The sequence below is a fragment of the Macrotis lagotis genome, chromosome 1, assembly GCF_037893015.1.
Source record: "Macrotis lagotis isolate mMagLag1 chromosome 1, bilby.v1.9.chrom.fasta, whole genome shotgun sequence".
Taxonomy (NCBI): domain Eukaryota; kingdom Metazoa; phylum Chordata; class Mammalia; order Peramelemorphia; family Peramelidae; genus Macrotis; species Macrotis lagotis.
Genome location: NC_133658.1, coordinates 295483211 through 295509754, shown reverse-complemented (window position 1 = coordinate 295509754; position 26544 = coordinate 295483211). Strand labels below are relative to the sequence as shown.

The window sequence follows — 26544 nt, the reverse complement described above, 5'->3', positions numbered from 1 at the left end:
CCATTTCTCTGTAACCTAAGAAACAGCTACCATGTCAAAGAAGCAGTGGGAACAAAAGTAATGACTAAAATCCCTTTCCCTGTTTTTCAGTTGAGGAAACTGAGACCAAAGAGATCTGGTAATTTGTCCAAGGTCATATTAGGAAATGGTAGGATCAGAATTTGAACCCAGCTCTTCTAACTAAAATCCAGCATCCCATGGTAGGCAGATATTTGAAGAACTTTAGAACCAAAAATGCTTCAGAGATTGTTCAATTCCTTTTCTCCCCCCCTTCCCAAATGTGAAAACTGTCCCAGAGACACAAAGGTCACACAGTAAGGTAATGATGGAGTCAGGCCTAGAACACACTCCTAGAATAGCATTCTTCCCATTACTCAAGCAATCTCTCCTCATCAGGAACCATACTGGGCTGTAATGCAATGACACCCTTGGGGCCTATTGAGATGTGTGTGCAGTCTGCCCCAATGGCCCCAAGCTTCTATGCTTTCTAAATAATGTTTGCTTTTTAGGGTTGTTATCTCCTTCCTCACTGTTGTTACTTTTTGCTTACTATCAGGACACCTGACTCTCTAGTAGCACTTGCATGGTGTAGTGGCAAGAAAACAGGGTTAGGTGTCAAAAGCCTGGGCTTAGGATCCTGAATCAGTTTTCACTTCTGTAAAATGGGGAAATTGAATCTGAGCTCTCAGGTTCCTTTCAGCTTCCTGTCTCTGAGCAGGAGGCAGAAGGTTCCAGTCAGTTGTTTAGCTCCTCAGTAGTGACTCAGGGTTCCTTTCTCCTCTCTATTCATATCCTATCTCACCTTGGTGGTCATCAGGTCAGGTAACTGGATGGTGAAGATTCTTGACTTCATGTAGTGTTCCTGTCTCTAGTCCAGGGCTTCTCATCCTTTGATTGAGTATCCTGGACCCCTCTGACCATCTTATTAAGCCTATGAACCCCCTACTCAGAATAATGTTTCTAAATACATACTCAAATGCATTCAAATGCAAAAAAAGTGAGCAAAAGCAAAGATGTGAGTTTTGGGCCCCCCCCCCCATCTGAAGCCATGGGTTTCCTAAATCTAACCCCTGGAGTTCTGGACCCTGGAAGAGGAAATCCTGGAAGAGGAAATCAAGTCTGTGTAAAAGACCTGAAGGGCTCTCTTGACTGGAAAGTGTATGACTTCATTCAAGAACATCGCTGGCTGTTCAAAGACATTAAAAAAATTTTTTTTCCTAATTCTTTCTTAAGTTCCATATAAGTGAGGTCTTTGGAAAATGACCTCTAGATACATGAGGTTATTTTGATACTTGACCTAAAAGAACCTCCCCCCTCTCAAAAATCTCTCCTCTCTCTCCCTTTTTTTTTGTCCATTCCAAAATATTGGATTGGCTTGAAATTCAGATAACCAAGACTGTATTGGACAAAGGGGATTTGGGAAAACAAATTCCTGTGGTGTTCTAGTTTCTGGAGGGTGTCTCATGTAGGCCAGGAATCCTTAGGCCTATCAGAGGGCTGAATTTTAGTCTACCATGAGCCCAGAAAGTCAAGTAAAATATGGGGTAGCTCCACTGGGGTGCTGGAGGTGGTGCCAAATTACTAAGGACATGACCCTAGAGAGAACTCCACTACTGATAAAGAAGCCAGGTCTTAAAAAAATTGATTTTTCCAATTTGGAAAATCCTATGTAGATTCCCATGTCCTAGTAGCCAAAGAGTCTGCCTTAGTCCAAAGTGAAATGGGCTAAGAAAAAAAAATATTAAAGCTACCCAAGAAATCGGGAAAATAGATTTGGAGGGTTGTTCAATTCAAACGGGAATCTTTGTTCCAGTGCTCAGCTCCAAGCCAGAAGGCAGAGAGTGCCAAGTGGTTGTAAGTAGGATCCTATCCAATATAGGTCATGGAAAACCTGGGCTTCTGTATGAGTCTGGTCACTGGGATAAAAAGGAACAGCTTTTTTTTAATCAGGGAAAAAGACAAAGAGACCTCTATAAAGTTTTGTCTTATTTATGTTGGGAATCTGAATACACCTGAATCACATAAGAAACAACTCCTAGGATCATATAATTAGAGTCAGAATCTCAGAGAGACTATCTCCTCTGATCTCTCACTTTACAACTGAGGCAAGTGAGGCAAAGGGAGATTAAATGATTCCCCCAAGGTGCGATTTGAACCTAGGTCCTCTTTCTCTAAAGCAAGGTTTATTAAACTAGAATCTATAAACTTAAAATAAAATTTATGACATCTATATTTCAATATGATTGTTGTCTTTTTAATCCTATGTAGTTTTATTTTATTTAAATTACTAAAAACATTTTTCTGAGAAGTTAATAGATTTCATCAGTGAGCCAAAGGAGCTTATCACACACACACACACACACACACACACACACACACACACACACACACACACAGAGAGAAGGTTACAATTGTTCATTCCTGCTCCAAAATGCTCCAAAGTCACTGTACCAAGTTGCTTCTTTCAGAGCAAGAGAAATATTTTAGAAAAGTGAAAACCAGAAGGAAAAAATGGAAATTTCAGAAGAGGGGAACTTGGGGGTTGTCCTCCCCCCAAAAAAATCACAAGAAAAAAATGTTTGCACAATTTTTTAACATTTTCTCCTGGGTTTTCACATCTTTAAATGAGCCACACTCAAAAATGTTAGCTGCAGACTATGTTATACATTATATGGTTTCCTGTTTTTGAATTAACAATGTGCCTTCAGTTCTAAAGAGCTACCTTCTCCCACTGCTGCCCATGACCTAGTGCTGACAGGGAGAAGGCTGGGGGAAGCCTAGGCTCTAGGAGGAAAGTGGAGGAAGAGAAAGTACAGAGGATACACACTAGCAGAGAGGAAAGTGAGGCTTACAATAGAAGATATATGGAAGAGTAGTTTACATGCAGAATAAAATAACAGTGCAATAAGGGAGTATTCAGATCACCTTATCACCTTTCAGTCCGTGTTCTCCAATGTTTCCCATAAGTCCCTGCAAGATAGAAACCCTGTCTTAGTACCAAGCTCCAGAAAACAAGTTCCTGAGATATTGTAGAGTTGAAAAGAGCTCGTGAATCGTCCAGTCCAATGCCCTCATTTTACAAGGGGGAAAACTGAGCCCCAGAGAAGTTTAATGACTCGCCCAAATTACAGCTTCAATCAGGGACAGAGTAGGACATAGCCAGCTGTCTTCATTCCTATTCTTTCCACTACTTCACTGGGCATCTCAGCAAGGATCCGAGAAGCCTAGATCTAGAGCCAGATGATTTAGAGGTCATTTTGACCTTAATTGTCCCTCTTCTTGTCCCTCCTTGTCTTTCACTGACATATGAGGATAGTGGCACCCAGGATGCTCAAGTGACAAAAGGTGGTAAGATAGTGACACACAGGTAGTTTGAACCTAGGCCCTCTGATTCCAATGAGAGCTCTTTCCACTGTACCATATGGCTACCATCTTTGTAGTTCATGAAGTTAATCCAATAATTCCCACTATCTCTCTGACCCCATCACAACAAGTTTAAGAACAGAGAAGAGACAGTCCCAAGATTGTAATATCCCTTAAAGGACGAGACTCTTGTCCTTAGGCTCCTTGCTTTATTTTCCTCTCTCCATCCCCATCTTCCTTCAAGGTGAGTGTTTCTGACATCTTGAAATTTATAGCATCAATGGCCAGAAATGTTATGTCCTGCTATAGGACATAGCAGTTTCAGTAGTTTACTTACCTTCATTCCTTTGGGTCCTGGGTAGCCAATTGGACCAATAACTCCCATGTCACCCTAGGTAGAGGGGGAAATAAAAAGAAACTTGAGTTATTTGGGAAACAGCAAGAGTCTCACTTGAGGCCTTACCCACTAGGATTCAGACCAAATGACCCTATGATCTAAGGGAGGTCTAGTAATTCACACTAATCCAGAGCCTTCTCAGAATTAGAAACCTTCAAGGAACCTGGGCCCAAAGAGCAGTGTTCTTTATTCAGCCCAAGATTCCTCTGGGTTCTCATCAAAGTTGGCCTCCATCCCCATTTCCCCTCTCCTGTCATACAGAGAATATTTTTGCCATTGTGGTTCCAGGCCCCTTAAGACTGAGAAAGATAGGCAAGTAGAGAGAATAATTAAAAAAAATACCTGAGGGTACCTGGCTTTAAATTTTGACCCAACATTTATTACTGTTTACTAGTTGTCTGATCTTTAGCAAATCCTTTCACCTCCCTGGGCTTAGGTTTCCTCATCTGTTGGATTGGATTATTACTTTCAGTTACCCTACTTTCTGTGAGTCAGTCCAAGTCTTATGATCACAGAGCAAACAAGAGGGCAGAATATGGGGACTCAACCTTCCTAATCAAATTCTCTATGGCTTACCCTCCTACCAAGGGGAGATAGATATTATCCTTCCTCAACTGTGGCAAGGGAAAGTAAATAAAAGAAACTTGACCAGCTCTTTGCCAAAGAAAAAGTGGAAAACTGGAGCAGAAGTCATTTGAAAAGAGTAATGGATTCAACAGGTTCCCCGGGCTTGGAAATACATACTCAAGTTCCTCTGACAAGTTACTTGGATATGTCTCTGAAGGAAGGTGTAGGAGGAAAAATAAGGAATGACATTTTATTCTTTCATCCACTGGTTCCAGACAATGAGAACCCAGGGCTGGTGAATGCCTCAAGAGAGAGAGAATGAGTGAAGCTCCATGAGAGCTTGGAAAAATCTAATGTAGATGTTCTTCAGTTGACTTCTTTCTTCCCTAAATTGCCCTGTTCATTCCCAAAGCAAGACTAGGAGTCAGCAGACTTGAAGTCTAGCCTTAACTCGGCCACTTATTCATTGCATAACCTTGGCCAAGTCAAGTCCCTTTCTAGATCTCAGATTGTTCATCTATAAAATGAAGACTCAGAACAAGGGTTCTTAACAACCCTTAAGAACTTGTGGTCAATAAACTTAAAGAATGATAACTATATTTCAGTAAAGTTTCCTCTGAATCCTATGTATTTTATTTCATTCATTTAAAAACATCATTTTGGAAATCCATAGGCTTCACCAGATTAACAAAGAAGTCCATCTTTGACTTACACAAGAACCCCTAAACCAGACAAATATGAAGGTTTTTAAAAAAGTGCTAGGATGTACTTCCTCTAAGACATCTGACTCAGTCATATTATTTCTGTGAGATACCTGAATTCCAAACCCTTGGTGACCATATGAGACTTCTCCCGTTGATCTGACATTAGTCTTGGTATGTAAAGATTCCAGTGAAAGGTAAAAAAGCTTGAACCTTGGATTCAATGGGGTTGCTCCTTCTGCAGGTAATGCTTTTCCTCTGATCCCAGGTCTGACATTACAGACATCACAAAAGGGATCTGAATCTTCTAGCCATGGGTCTTTTGTTGGGTCTCATTCCAACTGAACTACCCACCCCGATTCTCTCCCCTCCACCCTGCCCCCACACAATCCCTGTCAAGTTGATTCAGACAAGACAAGAACAGAAAAAGCAAACAGACTGTAGAGGCTGACTCACTCCCCTCCCACCAACTACAGGACAGGGGACTTCTTTGGGAATGGACAGTCTCAAACAGAAGATTTCAGCCATTGGGACCTACATCTGTGTCTCAGTTTTCCAAGAGAACAAAGATTTGTCTTATGCTTTCCAAATACAAGATCATCTTTAAAAAGTCCAATCCAAAATGGTACATTCTTCTAACTTACTTTCTACATGCTTTGCTCTCAGCTTACTACTAAAGTAGTAGAATTTGGCAAAAAAGTAGAGCAGAGAGAAGAATCTTCACACCCCCCCCCATTAATTCAGGGTACCATAAATTTCCTCATCTGATGGCTGGATGGAGCCTCTTCTCAAGTCAGTCAGAATTAGCTTGGAGGTCCATTGATAGGGATTCATACCCCTATAACTTGGCTTCCTCCAGTCCTACAACAGTTATGGAAAAATTTCCTTTCCACCTTGTGCTAGGGGTATATAATGCTGGCTCAGGTCTTGGACCTTAAACTCTTTCTCTTGGATTCACTTTTCACTTTTCCTGGAAGTTAGCTTCTGGTGGGGCAAATACTCTGTTATAGTTCACTGACTCCTTGGGAATGAATGAATGAAGGATTTTATTTTAAGTGACTTCTGGAAAAAGGCCTGAAAGCAGGGTCTTATTGACTTCAAAAATTATAAGGACTAAAGATCCAATACTAATGGCTGGTATCTACCTGAAAGAAGAATATGAGGTATGACAGGCAAGAAGTCAGGAGACTCGTGGCTTTGGGGCTGATTCACTGAACCCTGAAATCATGCCCACTTCAAGAGGCAACACAATAGAAGCTACTAGACATCAGATACTCTGATTGACTGAGCTCTTCAAGTCACTTTACTTTCCTGCCTTCCACCTCCTCATCTACAAGATAAGGGGATTGGACTTAAGGAACCTCAAGGCAACTTTATAACTCCAAATCTATGATTTTATGACCTTGAGCAAGTCACTTCTTCTCCCTGGCCCTCAGTTTTCCCATTAGTAAGAAAAGGGAATTGAATTAGATGATTGCTGTAATATTCTAAAGGCTGAATCAGGAACCCTCAAGAATATAAGCCTCTCCGCCCCCCCCCCCCCACAGAGCTCCAGGTTTTTAAATTATTTAGATTAATAATTGCTAAGAAAATCTGCAATTGATTGAACCTCAACTGATTGCCAAGATATCTGCCCATTAGGAACTGAGGCTTTGGTTTAGAACCTGGGTGGAGGAGAGGGGATAAAAAGTGGGGGTGTTAGCTGTGTAGCAAAGCAAGAGTAGGAGGAAAACTTTTCAGAGTTTTGCATTTTAACAGGTCCCTGTTGCTTGTACTGGCTCTTTCTTCATAAAGGGAGCCAGTGACGGAGGGCCCAGCCTCCCTGTGATGTGTAAATAAACAGTGCTGGGTGGACTGAAGGAACATTGCCTTGACCAGAGGCCATGCGGTTGGTTGTAAGCATCTGACAAGTCCTGAACGGCCTCTCTCAGGAACACAGACCCCCTTCTTCAGGGCTCTGGAAATAAAGACTTCTTATATGGAGGGTATAAACTTCAACACCATCATAGTCCAGATCAGGATCAACACTGGGAACTCCAGGGACATTGGATTCAGACACAGGGACAACCTCTACCTCAGGAAGCCTCAACATAGCAGCAGAGGCCCCACAGAGCCACAGGCACTGAAGGGGCAATGACAGGAAAGAAACTCTATAGGATGAGGGGATTTGCTATTAATTCCAAGCTTTCATGGAGAACTCTCTCAGTTGTGACATTCATGAGTTCATAGAGGGAAGGAGGTTTAAAGGTTTAAAGGGAAGCTCCTGAAGCAGGCTCTTTTTTCCTCTTGTATTGAAAATTTGCTGAATTCAATTGTATGTGTATGAATATCTATATGCACATACTACTAATATGTGTGTGTATATACAGATATATATTTAAATCAAAATTAAAGATAAATTGATGGCAGAATATGTCAAGAAGACCTGAGTTCAAATTCAGCCTTAAATACATACTGGCTGGGCAGTTGGTTGTCATGGGTGATAGAGAGCCAGGCCCGGAGTTAGGAATACACACATCTTTCTGAGTTCAAATTTGGTTGTGTGACCCCAGACAAATTTCTTAATTCTGTTTGCCTCAGTTTCCTCATCTGTCAAATGAGCTGAAGAAGGAAAAAGCAAATTATTCCAATATCTCTGCCAAGAAAATCCCAAAAAGGATCACTAAGAGTCAGATATCACTGAACAACAACAAATAACACTTAACCTCTCAGTTCTCTAGGCAACCCTCTAATACCATAAGTTGCACTGGTAAGAAGTATTCCTTTTACTAATGAAACACAAATCCAGCCTCCCTCTCCCTATGTATCAGAGTTAAAGATAAATAAAGGTTAATATCCAAAACATGGAAAAAACAATTAGCAAAATCATTCATTGAGGTTCCTTTTGCACTTCTATTGTCAACTCTAATCATTTATCAAATTCAAGTTCTGGCTTCACTACAGAATAATTTTAAATGGAACACATTTCCAATATCACGGGGTGGGGGGTGGGGACCCAGAACAAATAAATACTTTCCTAGATTGCTACTGGCCATCAGGATATGGACATGTTTGTTTCTTAGACTAACAAACATTTCTTTTTTCACAATGGATACAGATTCACTTTTTTTGCCCATCAATCTTTAGACAAAAAAGACTATCTTATTTTTTAATCCACATAGACAACACTCTTTTTCCTTGAGGCACAGACAGACCTGTGATGAGTTTCCCTATGGCATCCTCAGAGGAAAGGGCACTTGCTGGAAATTGCAGTAAGAACCCAAAGAACTGGTTGAGCTATGATAGTACAATTGAGGTGACTAGGAATAAGGGGTTATCTTAGTTTGAAGACTCCTCCTTTCCTTCCTTCAGGGACTTCACAAAAATTAGCTATTGTATCTCCAGAGAACTTCAAACTTTCTAAAGGCCTTCTGCAGGTATTAGTTCATCAAACTCTGGGAGAGAGGAGTTACAAAGGCAGGTATTGTCAGTCTCACTTAAAAAGAAAGTAAGACTGAAAGACTAGAGGTAACTTATTAAAAGTACAGAGTAGGAACTAGGGCCTAAGTCTCCCAGACCTTAAGGTAGGTCTAGTCTAGGCCTTTTTTTCACAAGGTAAAATTTTCTCTGTTTAGGGTGAATTACAATTATCGATTATTGATCTTTGGTTAAACAGGGGAACAGTGATGCCCTTGTGAATCCCTCATATTAAATCTGGAATGTTCAAACCACATTTTTATAAGATAGAACTTAATATAAAGTGAGACTTTTATGACCCCATTTCAAGGGAATGTAACTATTCAAATTCCTTAAAAGTTTTTGTTCTTAAGGCCATAGTCCCACAGCATGGATTTCCATGAGGTTTTGATGTATATGCATGGAGTCTTGGGTTCACAAGAAATAAGCATTGAATTAATCTAAAACGGTTATTAATAAATGGAATTTTGATCCCCTCAGCAAAAAAATAAAAAAAAGAAAAAACAACCAAAACCACATCCTTCCTCCTAGTCTGTGGAAAACCAGACTCATAATCTCTCCCTTTCCCTTTAGTTCCAAGTTAAAGGACTCCTTCCTTCCACTGCTCCTCTGGGAAACTGTCTCTGTGGGGCCAGAGGCTGTCATGTCTGCCACTCCTGCCTTCTGGCAGTCAAGGCTTTCCCCAGGGAGTCCTGGAAATTGAACTGGGGATGGGGAGCCCTCTTTGTATTGTAAGGTGGGCTCCTTCTAGGGGCCTTGGCAACTTTACAAACCACAACCCATTAGGACCAAGGGGAGAGACTTCAGAATTAGATTTCTTATGTTAAAAAAAAAAGTCCCTATGGTTTTCCTCCATTTCTGCCTCCTCTGTTGGATTTTCCAGTGTTATTACCACTAGCACAATCAAGTGAATTTTAGTTGGGGAAGAACTGAAGTTCAAGGCAGCTTCAGAAAATTTCCCAGCTACTACACACTCCTTCCCACCCACCACCCACTTTCACCCTACCTCTGGCAAGAAAGGGCAATGAGTCTGAAGGAATGACTGTGGTCAAAAAAAAAAGGTCTATTGTATCACAAGCTTCTCCTGGGACCTTTGCTTGAGAAGGGCAGTTATTTCCATAGCTCTGCCACATTTCACGCCTTAGCAGCTGGGCTTAGCCTAGTGAAAAGTGTCCTGGCCCATAAGTAGGCAGCCCTGGGCTCTAAACCCCATACTATCACCACTGATTTGATTCTCAACCTTGAGAAAAGTCATTTAACCTCTTCTTGGGGCCTCAGCTTCTCCATCTGTCAAATCTATCTTCCCCTCCCCCCTCTCCTTCCCCTAAACCCCTAGCATAGTACCCTGAATAAATTAATACTTGCTGAATAAGCTAACTCATTCCTAAGGTCCTTTGCCAACTCTACGATTCTATGAAATATATCTTCTACAAAGCAAGCATGAGGCATCTGTCTTGACTCCTAGAAAAGGTTTGAGGGGGACATGACTTCAACCATCTAGTAGGCTAGCATTTGGAAGAAGGAGCCAGTTTTTCCCTTTATGGCTTTAGATGGGAGCTAAAACCAGAGGGGTAGAGTGAGGACTCACAGTGTGGGTTCCATGAGGTTCTTATACAAACATGCATGATATTTTAAGATCCCCCAATAGGTCCCAGACTTAACAGAAATGATGACAGCTGTCTGGAAAAATGGTTAACCTAGAAAGCATATGCACCTCCAAGGTGAAAACCTGTAACAAGGTCAGGACTGATCACAGAGGATTTTGTGGCTTTTTCTAGTTCCTGGAAGACCTATAGATCACTTACCCATTCTGCCAGGGTCCAGCTTATCCTAGGCTCTGGAGAAACAGCACCAAGGCTGTTGATGCATATGATGTTTTCAACTTTCCTCTCCACCCTGCTGGCTCCAACAAACATTTGGAGACCAATCCCTTGGCCTGACCGGGTCGACTAAAAGGGAAAGTCAGTCCACTCAGGGGAGGCACCAATAGCCTTTGCAGCGGGGTGACTTTGGCACTTCTTAATTATGCCCTAGTTGTAGGTGGTCTCTTCACACAACTGTTTTCCCAACGGCAGGAGATGCAGAAACCTGCCCACAGCTGGTCAGTGGGATGTCTGGGATTCTCGTTAAAGTGAAAGCTGGAAAGAACAATTACTCAAACTGTCTCCCCTCTCTCCATGACAATGGTAGCAGACCTCCTGTAGATATAGCATATGCTGGCTCCAGACCAGGCTCTGACAGCTCTCCCCTCTTAATGACTACTGGACTGCTTTATACAACCAACCCATTCTACCTCATTCTCTGTGATGATCCCCCAAGGCACTTTGTGTGGGCCAGGCCCCAAGTTCCAAGCAGAAAAGAAAGAGCAGAGTGTATTAATTGTGGTGGTCTCTTTAGTACAGCTCTTGGATAAAGCAATACTCCCCTCCTAAAGCCCTGAGATGGCACTAGAAAAATCCAGTCATACAATCCTCCACTATTAGAATATGGAAACTGGATTCTTATTCTCATTTTCAGTACCTCAGCCTTTAAGTAAGATCCATAACATCTCCTGAGTCTTCTGTCTCTGAATCTATAAATCTGCTAGAAAATCTTTCTCTTCCAGCCTGGGGTGGGAAGGAATGACTCAGAGATGATCGCAGGTATTTGATCTGAATATAGCCTCACCACACTTAACCAGAGTTAAATTGTTTCTTAAAGTTTCTATTAGGTGAGAAGGAAGACTTCCGTGGCTAGACAGGGGTGAATCACCACTTGAAACCTTATTTTTTTAAGCAGGCAATAGATAATCAAGGCTCTAGAGTGTCTGAGATACAGAAGACTAGATGAGATATCTTTTTGTTGAATTGAATTAAATTGATGTGCCAGCCCTCAAGACTTGGCAGAGATCTGTCCCATGATACCCAAGGTTACCGGACCCTCAAGCCCAGCCTCAAAGTGCAGCTTCAAGATATTCTCACTCTCTCTCTCTCTCTCTCTCTCTCTCTCTCTCTCTCTCTCTCTCACACACACACGAAATCTAGGAACTGAATCTTAACTCTGTTACCTTGAGTGAGACACTTTCCCATTATATTCCTGAATTTCCTCATATGGAAAATGGAGGGGAGTTGGATGAAATGATCTCTGAAATACTTTTCCAGCTCTAAACCTATGTTCCTGTGATCCTATTGCCCTAACCAACCACTTGCTGAATCTGATTTGCTCCTTCCAATAACTCCTCAAGCTCCCTCAAAGCCATGAAACTGTATTTTATGAATGAAGAAACTGAGGCTGAGAGGTGTTGTCATGCCCGAGATCACACAACTGAGTGCCTTTTAGCCATCTCTTTCCCACCCCATCCAGAGACTTGAAGACTCAATGTGGGGGAGGGTATTGTGGATTTTGCTGAAGGCTAAGACAGACATTTCCAGGATCACTCCTGGGCAGTGGGAGAATCTCATTCACACAGTTGTCCTATCCAGTCTCTTGCCTGGTCCAGTTATTGGTAGCATGGCTTGAGCCCTGAACCAGGAAGAGGAGATGTTGTGGCTGCTGTCACTCACAGTTGTCAGTCTCTTGGGGCTTATTGCTGAGCAAGGGTAAAGTTCACCTATGAGACTCTACTGGTATGAGGTTTTAATAGACTCAGAACATCAGAGAGATAAAAAGGGCCTTAGGACTGAACCCAAATTTCAGAGCTGGAAGAAACCTTTAAAAGCTTGTAATCCAACAGAGAGGATAGGTAGAGACCAAGCTTTCAATTCCCAGGAATATGCGAGCTGCTAACAGGACCAAGGAGTCTGGTTCTGTTACTTTCTAAGGATGGTCTTTCTCATAGTTCAAGTCAATGGAGGTCTTTTGTGGGGAACTATGGTGAAACATTCTAGAACTCAAGATGGCTGGTGTCTCTAGGACACCAGGGAAGGAATTTTTCCTGAAAGGAATCTCCCTCCAGCCTAGTATTCTACTTCTCACTTTGTTCTTCACAGAGGGTCACACTCACTCTTAACACAGAAGAACTTTAGATAATGACAGACACATTATAAAAATTGCCTGAAGTCCCATAGCAAAGTGTGGATCCAAGTCTTCTGGGACATTCTGTTACCTTTCAGATGCCGCTCGAAAGCCCAGGACTAGAGGGAGAATGGCTTTGCTGGGGTGGGGCATGATTTAATTAATTAGATGCCAGTAGAGTCAAAAAACAGACCCTGTCTGTCAGCTAGATAGAGGCAAGTGCAGAGGAATAGAATGTTTGTTCCCCCAAGTAAACACCCTTCAATTTCAGGGGTCCTTTTAATGAGTTGTGATAAGTGTATTTTAATTAATTATTTCCTTTAAAATCCTATCTTTTGTAGTTTTATGCATTTAGGAATGTTATCCTGAGAAGGGGGTCCATGGACTTTAGATTCCCACGTGACACAAAAAAGGTTAGGAAACCCAGATTTAATCCAATATCTTCTTATTATTATTCTTCTTTTGAGGGATGGGAACCAAAAAAAAGGCAAATTACATTCCCCAAAGTCACATCATTAACTCTCTGTGTGGCTTCGACTCTCCACTGAAACTGAGACTAGAGACCTTGGGGTTCTCAACTGCAGAGACAATTCAGTCCCTGTTCTTCCTAAAGAGTTAATGAAATTTCTGGAATTGAGTCCCAGGGAAGGTTCACTCACTTAAACAAGATCATTTGTTTAATAACAGAGATGAGATGAGAAGAGAAGCCAGATCTCCTGACTTCCAGTCCAGCTGCACACCCCCCCCCCCAGTGGAATGATTTCAATTCCCTCCTCTCCTCTCCAAATTAGACTTAGGCTATATCCTCATACTTACAATAAGTCCAGGAACTCCAGGTGGGCCTGGGGCACCCAGCTCTCCCTAAAAGTAAAAGAAAAGAAACTTAATGAAGGACCGTGGATAAAGATATCAAGGGATTGGGGCTGTTGGAGGACCACAGCTCTAGGCCCATCCATCTCTGCTGATGGTATCTTCCAGAGTCAGGTTCTTAGAGAGGGCATTAATATAATTATACTATTTCATATTAACAGAAAACTTTAAGTTTTGAAAAACATTTGATTTAGACAGTCTCGTTTAGTCTCATTTAGTCCTTACAACAACCCTTCTAGGTATGAACTAAGGGCATCATTAGTCCCTGCTTTATAGATAAGGAAACTGAAGCTGAGAGGTTAAATGACTTGCCCAAGGTCACACACAGTCATACACATCATCACCTGGAATTGAACCCAAGACTCTCTTGATTTCAACTCTAGCCCTCACTGCCTTTCTAGGCAGATGGTTTACTGTGGTGTTCCCATGGTTCTGCAGGCAACTCAGTGGAAAGAGATGAAAATAGTATTCTGTGTCAAAGAAGAGGAAAATTCAGGAAGTGTATGACAGGAAAAGAAAAGAAAATTGAATAAATGAAGGATCTTCCGATAGTATATTCTATCCTAGAATTCATCTCCCACTGTTCTTAGAGTTCATTCACTTGAATCCTTTACACTAGCCAAATTGGCCTCAGTGTTGAACACATGTGCTATGTCTGTGTCCCTGAACTTCAAATACTCTTCTCTCTTTTGTCTCCTAGGACCCACCCTCCAAAGCTCATAACTCAGACCCCACCCTAGTCAGACACATTTTCCTGATCATGACCTTTTCCCACAGAGGGTGAAGAGCCAGCTTAGTTTGTGGGTACCCTCTGCCAGAACCTACAGTGCATTGGGTAGACCCCAGAATAAGTTATGGAATCAGACTGTCAGAATTGGGCTGGGGAACAGCAGAGGGTTGAACCTATCTGGTGGGGATTTTTTCCTTATACCATAAACTCTATGTGGGGCTTGAGGCAACTAATCCCCATCTCTTTCTCTCTGGGCCTCCATCAAAATTTAGACTAGAGATGCCCAGATGCTTAGCTACAGGGAAAAATCACCCTCTGTTCTTCCTAAAGAGTTGACAAGGCTAAAGGATTTCCAGCATCAGCACCTTCATGTCAGATGACAGCAGGAAGGAATTCATATTGTCCATTTAAAATCCCTACTTTGGAGATAGGGTGGTGGTGGTGGTGGTGGTGGTAGTGGTATGACTAGGATGGGAGGGAAAGTTCCCCTTTAGAGGGCAGGTATGGTTAAAGGATAAACAAGTTTAATTATGTCTGATAGTTCCAGAAATGATCATTAGACAATGAATCAAGAGGGTTGTGTGTGTGTGTGTGTGTGTGTGTGTGTGTGTGTGTCTAAGCTTTGTTTCTGTCACTAATTTACCAAGGGATGTCAAATTTCATTGCATATCAATTTCTTCAACCATAAAATGGATTTAAAAAAAAAGTTTGCCCTGCCTACTACCTCACAAAGTTGTAAAGACTGAAAGAAATAACAGATGTAAACTGCTTTGGAAGATATAAATGTGTCATACAAAGGTAAGGTATGAATAATGCTGCCACAGAGGAATAATTTCAATTTTAATTTAGTTATCTTTGCTGCTATATCTACTAGTTGAGAAGGCCAGATGGCTGGATCAGTAGGCTTATAGTCCTATACACTTCCAGCTCTTCTGCATATGAACTAGACTGGAAAAGAAATATTATTCCCATTGTATGGAAAGGAAGGTTGAGGTTCATAAAAGTGTATTTAGTTGCCCAGGATCATACACCTAGAATTAAGACTAGAACTCAAGTCTCTTGACTTTCAGCCCAGTGCTTTATCACTATAATATACAGGGAAGGGAAGGGGGGGAAGAGTTCCTTTAACAAAACAAGGTACTGGGTTATTTTTATTATTAACTGACTCAATGAGAGATATTTTTAGGAGTGTGAATTGTGATTCTTCATTTCAAAATATTATAGCTAATAATTAATGGGGAGAGGGGAGAGGGGAGAGGATAAACCAAAAGCTAGTTCCTTGATGGGCACAGCTGGGCACAGCTGTTTAGGAAAGGAAATAAAGCAACATCTTTGTCTCACTGCCTCCTCAGGAAGGAATTGGAGAATGGTCAATGTGTATTGCACATAGGCCCATGCTAAACTTCTAACACTTCACCCCTCACAACATCCAGATCTGGAATCTCTTGGGCATTCAATTTGGTCCAAAGCCCTAGGTTGTCTGTCCAAAGAACAGGAAGCATTTGAAGAAGGGTCCCAGACCTGGAGCAGCCTGACCTGGCTCTGCCATTAGCAATTCTGCAGCCAAAAATCCCAAAACAAATTTGAACATCTTCCTGAACTTGGAGCAATCCAATTATTTGTCAACTCTATAAACATGGAAGGATTTCCTTCCCACCCCCTTCTTCTTATAGGAGAGTGATTCCACTTTAGTTCAAATGACTGGAAGAATGTTACTTCCATTCAAGACCAACTGCTGGCCATAAATATTTAGAAAATGTTTCTAGGAAGCATTGACCTCCAAGCTCAGTATGCAACTACAATTTTCCTGTGCACCCAGCATTGAGTTACTCTTGGCTTTGCAGAAGTATGGATATCCTGGAGTCCAGGTAAGAATCTCCCAGAGAGCAAACCAGGAATCTGCCTATGAACCTAGAGGGGAAAAACCAATATACTCTCACACTCTACTCTCTTGTCAGGGAGGAAGCTGCAAAGTCTGAAGCCCTAGACACCATCCACCCGGTCAGGTCTGTTCAATGACAGGTAAACCCTAGTGAAGCCACTTGGTTTTTCTAGGCTCAGAGAGACCTTGGAGATCATATAGTCCAATGCATTTCAATGAACAGAGAAGGAAAGAGGTCTAAAAAGGAGAAATGATTAAGGAATAGGAACTTCAACCTCCTTGCCTTGTCTCGTGAACTACTGTTCCTTTGGTAACATGCCTCTTATGTCTCTAGCTGGTGCAGTGGACAGAATGTTGGCCATGGAGTCAATATGGATTGAATTCAAATCCAGCCTCAGATACTTAATAGTTGTGTGACCCTGGGCAAGTCATTTAACTTCTTTTCCTCAACTGTAAAATGAAGATAACAAAGGTTATCTCAGGGTTGTTTTGAGGATCAAATCAGATAATATTTGCAAAGTGCTTAGCAGAGTGTCTGGCATAAAGTAGGTACTTAAAAATGTTTGTTCTTCTAGGAATTTACCTGATAGATCTATGGAAAGGGGAGCAAGAGTTTATGACCAAAGAAAAGATAGAGCATGTTATAAAATACAAAATGGACAACTTTGATTATATTAAATTTAAAAAGGTTTTGCACAAAAGAACAATGCAACCAATAGTAAAACTAAGACAGTAAGTTGGGAAACAATTTTTATAACTAGTATTTCTAATTAAGGACTCAATTCTAAAATATATATGGGAAAGAGAGTCAAATTTATAAGAATATTAGTCATTCCCTAATTGATAATGGTCAAAGGTAATGAAAAGGCAATTCTCAGATGAAGAAATTAAAGCTATAGTGATAAGAAAATGCTCTAAATCATTATTAATTAATATAAATGAAAATTAAAACAACTCTCAGGGACTACCACATACCTTTCAGCCTGGCCAATATTACTAAAAAAGGAAATGATGAATATTGGAGGGGATGTGGGAAAACTAGAACACTAAAGCATTGTGGGTAGAGTTGTGAACCGATCTACCCATTCTGGAGAGCAATTTGGAATTATATCCTAAAGACAATAAAGCTGCACAAACCCTTTGACCCATTAATATCACTACTAGCCCTATATCCCAAGGGAAAGGAATCATTTGTACAAAAAAAACTATATTATGCTTTTTCCATCATAGCAAATAATTAGAAATTAAGGTAAAGTCCATTAGTTGGGGAATGGTTAAGTAAATTGTGATGTGTGTGTGTGTGTATATATATATACATATATATATATATATATATATATATATGTATATATATAATATATAGTGTTCCATCATACACACACACACACACACACGTGTGTGTGTGTGTGTGTATGATGGAACACTATTGTATAAGAAATTATGAGGGCCAGGGCTCAGAATAGCCTGGAAAGACTTGCATGAACTGATGCTGAGTGAAATGAGTAGAATCAAAAGAACATTGAACACATTAACAGCAGCATTGGGTTATGAACAACTATGATGAACTTGCTTATTTCAGCAGCACAATAATCAAAGACAATTTTAAAAATTTTGTGATGAGAAAGACCTGGAAAATATCTGGAAAAGGAACTATGGAGTTTAAATGCAAGTCAAAATTTATTATCTTCAATTTTTTAAAATTATCTTAGGTATTACCTGACAGAGCTATGGATCTTCTCTAATGCCTTTTTTCTGCTTTGATTTGATTTTTCTTTCACAATATGATTAATATGGATTTATTGTTTAGCATGTTTATAAATGTAGAGCCTAAAACAGATTGCTTTCTGTCAGGGGGAGGGAGGAGGGAAGGAGAAAAATGTAAAATTCAAAACTTTTCAAAAAAATGATTGCTGAAAATTACCATGGCATGGCATGTGTTGGAAAAATAAATAAATAAAATATTTTTTAAAGTTTGTTCTCTTCCCTTCCCTTGAACTGATTATACCCTTAATGGGATAGACAAGACCTTCAAGGCAGGTACTACAAACCTGCTAGGAAAGGTTTTATTTCTTTCCTAATTACTGTCTGGTCTCTTTCTGCACATAGATATACCAGGAGCTATAATCTGACTAGACCACAGAAACTTTCTCTAAGAGTGATATATAATATACTCATTCTAGGGCTAGACCCCAAGATAAATGGAAATGAAGAGGGAGATATGAACATTTCAGATCCCCTGTTAGATTCTAAATCAAACAGTGGGGAATTAGCAATACGAGGCAGAGTAGCCTTAAATCAACAAATATGCTTCTTTCCCTCATTTCTCTGATCCAGAAACAAATAGCTTGCCATCTCTCCATAATCAACTCTACCCCCCTTCCTTATTCCCAAATCAATATTCTTTCTATATTGTCTCCAAACACTTACAGGGTTGCCATCCAGTCCGGGGGGCCCTCTTTCCCCAAAGTCACCAGGAAATCCCTAAAATGATAAGAGAAAGAGGAAAATTATGAACATAGATCATTGCTCACTTCAGATCTAGTCATCACAGTATTCTGGCCAGGGCAAGTAGTAGTTATGAACAAACTGCAATCCAAGGATGACCTCCCATTTTATTCCTACTCCTTTATTTCAAAGATTAGGGTATATCATTGCATCCTCTCTCAAGGAGGCAACACTATTTATAGATTTCAGAGATTTTCAGAACATCATTGCAGCACAAAGAACATAAGATCAGGAGTCTGAAGACTGGTGTTCAAAGCCCAGGCCTCCCTCTTACTACCTGTACAACCCTAGGCAAGCCATCTAACTTGGATTCCTCTTCTATTAAAGAAAGGGATTAGCCTAGGCAATTTTTAAAGTCGCTTCCTGCTCTTCATCTATAATCTGATGATCCTGTGAAGTCAGAAGAGCCTGAAAAGTCAACTAATTCCACCCTCCAATTTTTTCCATTAAAATTTTTTAATTTAATCTTTTTTTGCCCAATTGCAAGTAAAAATAAGCTTTAACATTTAAGTTTCAAAATCTCTTTCCCTCCCTTCTATGTTAAGTGACTTGCCCAAAATTATTATGTATGTAGAATCTGAATCTATGCCCCCTTATTCCAAAGACTGATCTTTCTATTGTCTGTTCTCATAGGAGGTTTAATTAGTTTAATTCTGATAAATCCTAGGCACTAAGCCCAGATTATCAGACCCTAAGACTAGAGTGTGAACCATGTTTATGAAGTGTGTCAAGAAGGAAAAGGAGGTCACCAAGGAAGCTCTGGAATTAAGGAGCACTGCCAAGGAGGAGAGATCTTGGCTCTGGCAAACCCTATGTCCCTGAATAAAGGTTTCTCCTACCCTATGGAAAAAAGCCAGGCCTTTGAACAAAGGGAACCATGTCAAAGATGGGAAGCCCCACTGGAGCAAGGGGACAGTTTCCTTCTGACTTCAAAAGGGAGACAGAAGAATAGTTTGTGGCTAAGTGAAATCCAATATTTTCCTCTTTTTGAATTTAAACCATTGTTTTCCAGGGGAAATTTAATAAAAAAACAACAACATGTTTTTCTAACTAAATAAAAGCCTGAACTACTCAAACAATAAAGATTCATATTGGAGAGTAATTCAGACCCTGGTTTCTAGGACTACTAGAGAAATAAAATAAATATATTAAATTCAAACTTTAATTTAGATTAAGCATGGAACAACTAAGAACTTGAAACATTTGCAATTCCATGCTATCCAATTTCCCCTCAACCAAATATATTTCAACCTCATTTGAAATCCCTTCTCTTAGGAACCTGTCTGGGATCAGTGGAGGGTGAAATTCATACCCCATAACTACTACACAACCACTTACCAATTCCTTTTGAAAAATGGAAACTATAAGAAAGGATGGCACCAAGTCTCTGCTCATGGTTATCATGTAAGTACCAGTTACTGATGAGAGAAAAGCATTCCTATTTTTGCGAACATTAAATGCACCAGGCCCTGCCTTAGACAGTAGAAAAGGAATCCAGAAGTCCTTCAGACATAGGAAGAAGGCAATTAGCAAATGTGGAACTATACTAAAAAAAAAGACACTAAATCAAACATAGGCAAGGATCCATCAATACACTACTAAATATATACTCCAACCCCAAGGAGATCAGAGACAGTAGGGAGGGTTCCATGTATGCAAAAATATTGCTGAACTTTTTTAAAAAGCAAAGAACAAAAGCAAAGTGGGTGTGTAATGACTGAGAAATGTTTGAACAAATTATAGCATAAGAATATAATGGAATATCATTGTGCCATTTGTTGTTGAGCTTTTTTTCAGTCATGTCAGAGTCTTCATGACCCCATTTGAGGTTTTCTCGTCAGAGATACTGAAGTGATTTGCTATTTCCCTTCTCCAGTTCATTTGATCAATGAGGAAACTAAGGCAAACAGGGTTAATTGACTTGCTTGGGTCACACAGTTAAGAGTCTGAGGCCAGAGCTGAACGCAGGAGAAGTCTTCTTGACTCCAGGCTCAGCAGCCTATCTGCGAAAACCAACTAGCTGCCCCATTTTTGTGCCATAAGAAACAATAAATGTGAAGAATTCAGATAATCTTGGGAAGATTTGTATGAACTGATGAACAGTGAGAAAAGAAAAAACCAGGAAAACACTGTACATAATGACCACAAAAGAAAATAATTTTGGAAAATTTCAGAAGGGTGATAAATGATTAAACTCATTATAATAATACAACTAGGTACCTATCAGTTCAAATAATGAATTCCCTGAAGTTGATTATTTGAATAAAAATTTGTACTATTTTAAGTTATAATTATCTCAAATATAGTCATTGGTTCCAACCCAACGTAAATATATAGGGCATATTTCCTAGCTGTAACAAAAGCAACAACAATAACAGCCACAACCACCAGCCTTTATATAGTGCTTTAAGTGTTATAATGCATTTTACAAATATTATCTCATTTTACCCTCACAAGCCTAGGAGAATGGTTCTATTATTATTCCCATTTTGCAGATGAGGAAACTGAGGGAGACAGAAGTGACTTGCTATGCCTAAGTCACAGTTATTAAATGTTTGAAGTTGGATTTGAACTCAGGTCATCCTGACTGGTCTAAGCACTCAAGTGAGCCTCCAAGTACCAACAAAGAGATGGTGGATGTTGATGAGGAATAAGGCTTACATTTTCAGATTTAGTCAATATGTTAATTTTTTTATCAATTCTACTTAATTATTTGTGACAAGGGAGGGTTCCATTTTGGGGAGGGTAGGCAGACAGTCACTGTGAGATGATAGTGACTTTTTTAAAAAAATCAATAACTTTTTTGTACCATGATTTTGTACCATGATTGATCCCAACTCATCCCATTTCGAATTCTGCCTCTCTGCCTCAATTTATGTCCTAAGGAGGCAGCAAGGTACAGTGGTGAGAGCATCAGAGTTTAAATTAAAGATCTTAGGTTCAAATCCAGATCTTGTTACTTACTATAAGGTCTTCCCTCATTTTCCTCTTCAGCAAAATAAAATGGTCAGAATGGATGTCCTCTAAATTTTCTTCCAGGTTTTGACTACAACCATATTATCTCCAAGTTCCATTGAATGGGGGATCTGGGAACCTGAGTTCAAGTCATAATCTGCACCACTAATTAGTTGTGTGACTTTAGTTAAATTCATCCCCTCTCCCTGTCTGTTTCTTCATCTGAAAATAAGAGGCAGCACAGTATAGTGAAAAGGAGGACTATCTATGGAGTTAGAAAACTTGGATCTAAATGAAGTCTCTGACCCTTCCTGTCTTTGGGAAATTCAGTTATCCTCCTCAGTTATAAAACAGTGGGCTTGGATTAAGTCCTGTCCAGTTAATTATCTGAAGTTAGTAGGCAAGATAAATTAAAAGTCCCTCTAAATTCTCTCTGGTTCAGTTTACCTCTTCCTCAGGCTAAGCCCAGCCCAAAGTTGGTGTGGAGGGAGGGAGATAGAAAAGGTCATGGCATGACACCCCAGAATCAGCTCTGGGATTTAGAGAAAGGTGAAAGGATAGCCTCATTCACTGTGGGTTCAACCCTCTTCTCCTGATGTGGGGCTGGCAGGCACTGAAAGAATTATGAATGGGCTGCTGAGGAAGGGGCCATAGCAAGAACTCTGGTGCTAGCACTCCTAATGGACCTCTTCCTCCTGCAGTGGCTCAGCTTACATCCCACTGGATGCCTCAAAACACAGGGATAGAATGAATTTGTGAGCAGTTGCCCATTAGGATAGGTTTGCTTGCCAGAGGATGGGTACCCAAGCCATTGCCCAGTGGCTTTCCTGGGACACCTAGGTTTCTGCTCTACTCAGGATGATGCTTCTCAAAGTGTCCTGGGGGGGGGGGGGGGGTTGGGTGCACATAACAGAAAGGTGACAGAAGAAAAAAGGACCAACCATAGCATGACTGCTATCAATCCCACAATTCATTGAGTGGTCAAAGAGCTGTGGCTTCCTTCAAGTCCCAGGTAATGTGGGAAGAAGGCTTTCCTGATTTCTCTATATGCCAATGTCTCCCCTTGGTTGATTATTTTCAATTTATACTTAAATTCATATACTTGCATATTATTGCCCCATCTACTGTGAGCTTCTTGAGAGCAGGAACTGTTTTCCTTTATTCTAGGGTGCAGCACACCTGGTTGGTGCTTAATGAATTAGTATTGACTCTTGCCTACCTAGTCCTGTTTTGGAAATGCTATTCCCTGCCAGATTTCCTTTTTCCCCTGTAAAATTGCCTATCTGGGGCAAGATATAAAGTCAATAAGTGTCAAAGTTAGATGAGAACTAGAAGACAGAATTTCAGAGTTAGAAGAAGGCTAAGGTCACCTATTCCAGACCCTTAACCTTACAGATGAGGAAGCTAAGATCCAGAAAGAATGACTTCTCCCCATCTCTATATCACCCAGCTACTCAAGAAGACCATTCATGCATTCATCAAATATTTATTAAATGCCTACTGAATACTAGACACTGGGCTAGCTCTGCACATTCAAAGACAAAATAATAATTGTGCTTGTCCTTAAGGGACTTACATTTTCTCAGAAGAGTAATAGGAATACCAATGATAAGTGCAGAATATACAAACTAAATACAATATATTAGGGAAGGAGTATGCATAGTAGGAGCAATGTCAAGACAAGGTTTCATATTTCAAGAATTTCATAATACCAAGGGAATCCTTAGGATGCTGGTCCCAAGGGACCAGAGTGAGCAAGAATGGCTCATGGCTATTTCAAGTGCCCCTCCTAGCTAGATACATAAATCAGAAGAAGGAAAGGTGGGGAAAAGGGGAAAAATTGAGTGGCACAAAGTCTTTCTTACATGCTGAAATAATAAAAGCAAGCTTCCTGAGCCCCAGGGAACCTCAGTTCTTGATTCACATATGGTAAAAAGTCTAACTCTTACAATGGTTTGCTATCACTAGGCACCCCAATAGCCTAGAGAATGAAAAATAATGACAATTCTCCCATCATTTCTGTAAAATCTCCCCTGACTTTTGCAGCCCACAGTGATCTCTCCTTTCTTTGAATTCCTGTGTAATTTTTATAACCTATGCCATGCAGTAAATAATTGAATAGAAGAGGCTATCTTCTACAGGAAACCTTTCCTGATCCCCCTTGGAAGTTAGTGTCTACCCTGCTGTCCCCTAAAATAACCACATATATTGTGTATATTTTGCCACATGTATGAATATACTTCTTTTCCCTCCTATAGAATGCAAGCTGCATGATTGTTCCATTTTTGTCTATGTACCTCCTACAGCCTACCATACTTAAAAGGTGCTTCATAAATGCTTATTGATAAATTAATTCTTTTGTTATTTTTTAAGTATGCAAGATCCTAAACTCCTGGAAATAGGGAACCTCAGGTCTCATACTTGTTGTCTTCCTCAAAGCCTAAAGAACAATAAGGAGTAAACAATAAATATCATACCATGTTAGAATCAGAAGAGATCTTGGGTATTTTCCAGTCCAGGAGTCTTAACCTGGGATACCTGAACTTGTTGTTTTTAATACTTTGATAATTTTTTTCAATACATTTGGTTTCCTTTGTAATTTTGTGTATTGTATTTCATTCATTTAAATATAATATTGTAAGAAGGTGTTCCATAAAACAATGTAAAGACTAACAAACTGCCTTCTGTGGGGGGTGGGGAGAGGGAAGCAAGATTAGGGGAAAATTTGTAAAATTCAAAATAAATAAACAAATTAAAAAAAAATAAGTTGTTCCATGGATTTCACCAAACTATCCAAGGGGTTCATGACACACAAAAAATTAAGAACCTCTGCTCTAGCCCAATTCCCTTACTTTACCGATAGGGAAATGAAGCCCAGAATAGGGAAACGATTTGCTCAAAGTCAAGGAGCCAATTAATGTCAGAGCCAGGAGTAGAACCCAGATCTCCTGTTTTTCATCATAGTTCTCTTTCCATTATGTCATGCTTGTTAAATTGAATTACTGAACTCCCTCCACTCCCACTTTCTGGCCCAACACTCCCCTACACAGATGATCCAGGCAGAAGGGCTTATGGTTCCTTCTTTCCTCTCCCAGTTCAGCTCCACAAGTTAATGGAAAGAAGACTGCAGCCCTCCAACACCATCAGCTGGCCCTCCTCCCTCTCAAGGCCGTGCCTTTCACTCTCGACTTTGTTAAAGATGCCCATGCCCTTGTGTGAGGCTAAAACTTTCCAGGCAATTCACAATGATGGAAGATGTTGGGAGTGATTCAACTCCCAAAACAGCATAGGTCGGGGAATAGACAACAGTCCTCAAGTGGAGGACAGAGAGGGGTTAAGGGATAATATCATCTGCCTTCCAGAGTTCTTCTACAGAGGAGTTTGCAAACCTCAGCAATTTCTAAGATGCTTATGACCACTGGGCTGGATTGCACAACCTTCCTCCAGCAGGCAAGGGGAATCCCTTGGGTGGCTAGGAAAGCAAGCAGAGTTCCCAGGGCTCCAGGCCCCTGCTGCCCCCTCCACACCCAGACAATGTACTTTGTCCTGGGTGCATATTCCTTCACTTGCTCAACCTTTCCCTTTGGCCCTTGCAGTCCAACTAGGGGCTGATGATTAAAGTTTACCAAATTCCAAAGTCCCTTTCAGGATACTGAAGGCCACAGGGACTCATCAAGGGCCTGGGGTAAGGAAGGGCACCCATCTTTCTTCTTCCTCCTCCCTGGAAAGAGGGGTAAGGATGATCCTGCCACAGCCTGCAGACAGCCACGCAGGGTCTAGGAGCAGGAATCTCAACTCTCATGTAATACATCTGGGCTGGCAGGAGGCCCAGAGGCCGCTCTGGGGACAACTACAGTCAGTTATGACCCAATTCCTGGCCCTAGTCTGATGCCGAGAAAAGTAACAGAATGTAGGTTCCTCCACCATCTTGGCCAAGTCGCTGGACCAGAGCAAACAGAAACAAGGTGGCAACATCTTCTAGCAGAGAAGGGGATGGTATTAAAAATGAGGCCCCCAGACCCTGAGGATCCAAGGCTCACCAAAGTGGTGAAGAACTCTGAACCTTTTTTGCTACTTTCCCAGCTCATAAAATCAAATGATAGATCAAGTCCTAGCCCAACTAACCTTCTTGAAAACTTCAGGTCTCAGGGTTCTAGGCTGAGCAAATCCCAATTCTCCCCCATACCTTGGGGAAATTTAGAAAACTATGAGAATGTTAAAGATTTTCCTTCTGTATGTGTATCTGTCTGTGTGTAGGTTATGTTCATGCATGTGTGAAAGAACATCTGGATTTGTTTAAAGTCTTTTCTCGGCAGGAGTGAAGGAAGGAGCCTGGCACAGGCACACCAGAATATTCTAATAGGTCTCATGCCAATCAGTTCATGATCCAGAAATAAGATTTTATTTTCCTGTTGGCTCAAGATAGGTCATTCAAAGCTTCTAAGCCCTCTGGTCTCACCTGCAACAAGGGACCCTGGGCCAAAGTGGCATACACTAGGTGAGTTGTTGCCCAGGAAGTCCCTCCCAGCCAGGATGTTGATTTTGTCTAACCTCTACCGGGTGGGCATGGAGGTATAATGAAATGCTGAGAAAAGGATTAAGATATTTCACCTGATATTGTTGGAGATTATCATGACAAAGGCATCTGAGCAAACTGCATAGATGAATGGGGGTCTGCCCAGAGATAAAAAATTAACAAGTGCATGCTCCACTTGGCATGACCCTTCAACTTTCTAGCAGTGAGGAAGACAGACCACAGCTTGGCTCTACAATGCACCTCTAGACTGACTACACAGTGAGGGCATTCCAAGGAGAACAAGAACTCTTCTCTGGGTCTGTCTGTTGCCTGCACCCCCTCTGCTATTCTCCCCTCATTAACAGAAATGTCTGCAGATCAGAAGAAGACATATGACCTTGACTGAAGCTCCTCTGGCCCCTTTCCCAGTTTGGCTGTGTGCATCTGGCCTGGTTGCCTTGTGAAGGCGCCTAAGCAGTCATACCTTACTCAGACAGAGGCAGCTTCTGGACTTAACATAGGCTGACTGGCTGGACCCACTCACATAATGGTCACAACTAGAGGTGGCTTAACACCACACCAAACCTGGCTGAGAGGTTAAATCAAGTT

General features: G+C 40.9%; 1 protein-coding gene across 1 annotated transcript in view; it reads right to left on the bottom strand.

Annotated features, from left to right (window-relative positions):
- COL27A1 (collagen type XXVII alpha 1 chain) overlaps nt 1-26544 on the bottom strand; it is a 249264-nt gene that overhangs the window by 123484 nt on the left and 99236 nt on the right. Inside the window, exons 13-16 of the mRNA XM_074211169.1 lie at nt 18387-18440; nt 13294-13338; nt 3701-3754; nt 2926-2970 (exon numbers count right to left, since the gene is read on the bottom strand). Coding sequence (XP_074067270.1) covers nt 2926-2970; nt 3701-3754; nt 13294-13338; nt 18387-18440 — 198 coding nt within the window. The remainder of the gene's footprint in view (nt 1-2925; nt 2971-3700; nt 3755-13293; nt 13339-18386; nt 18441-26544) is intronic.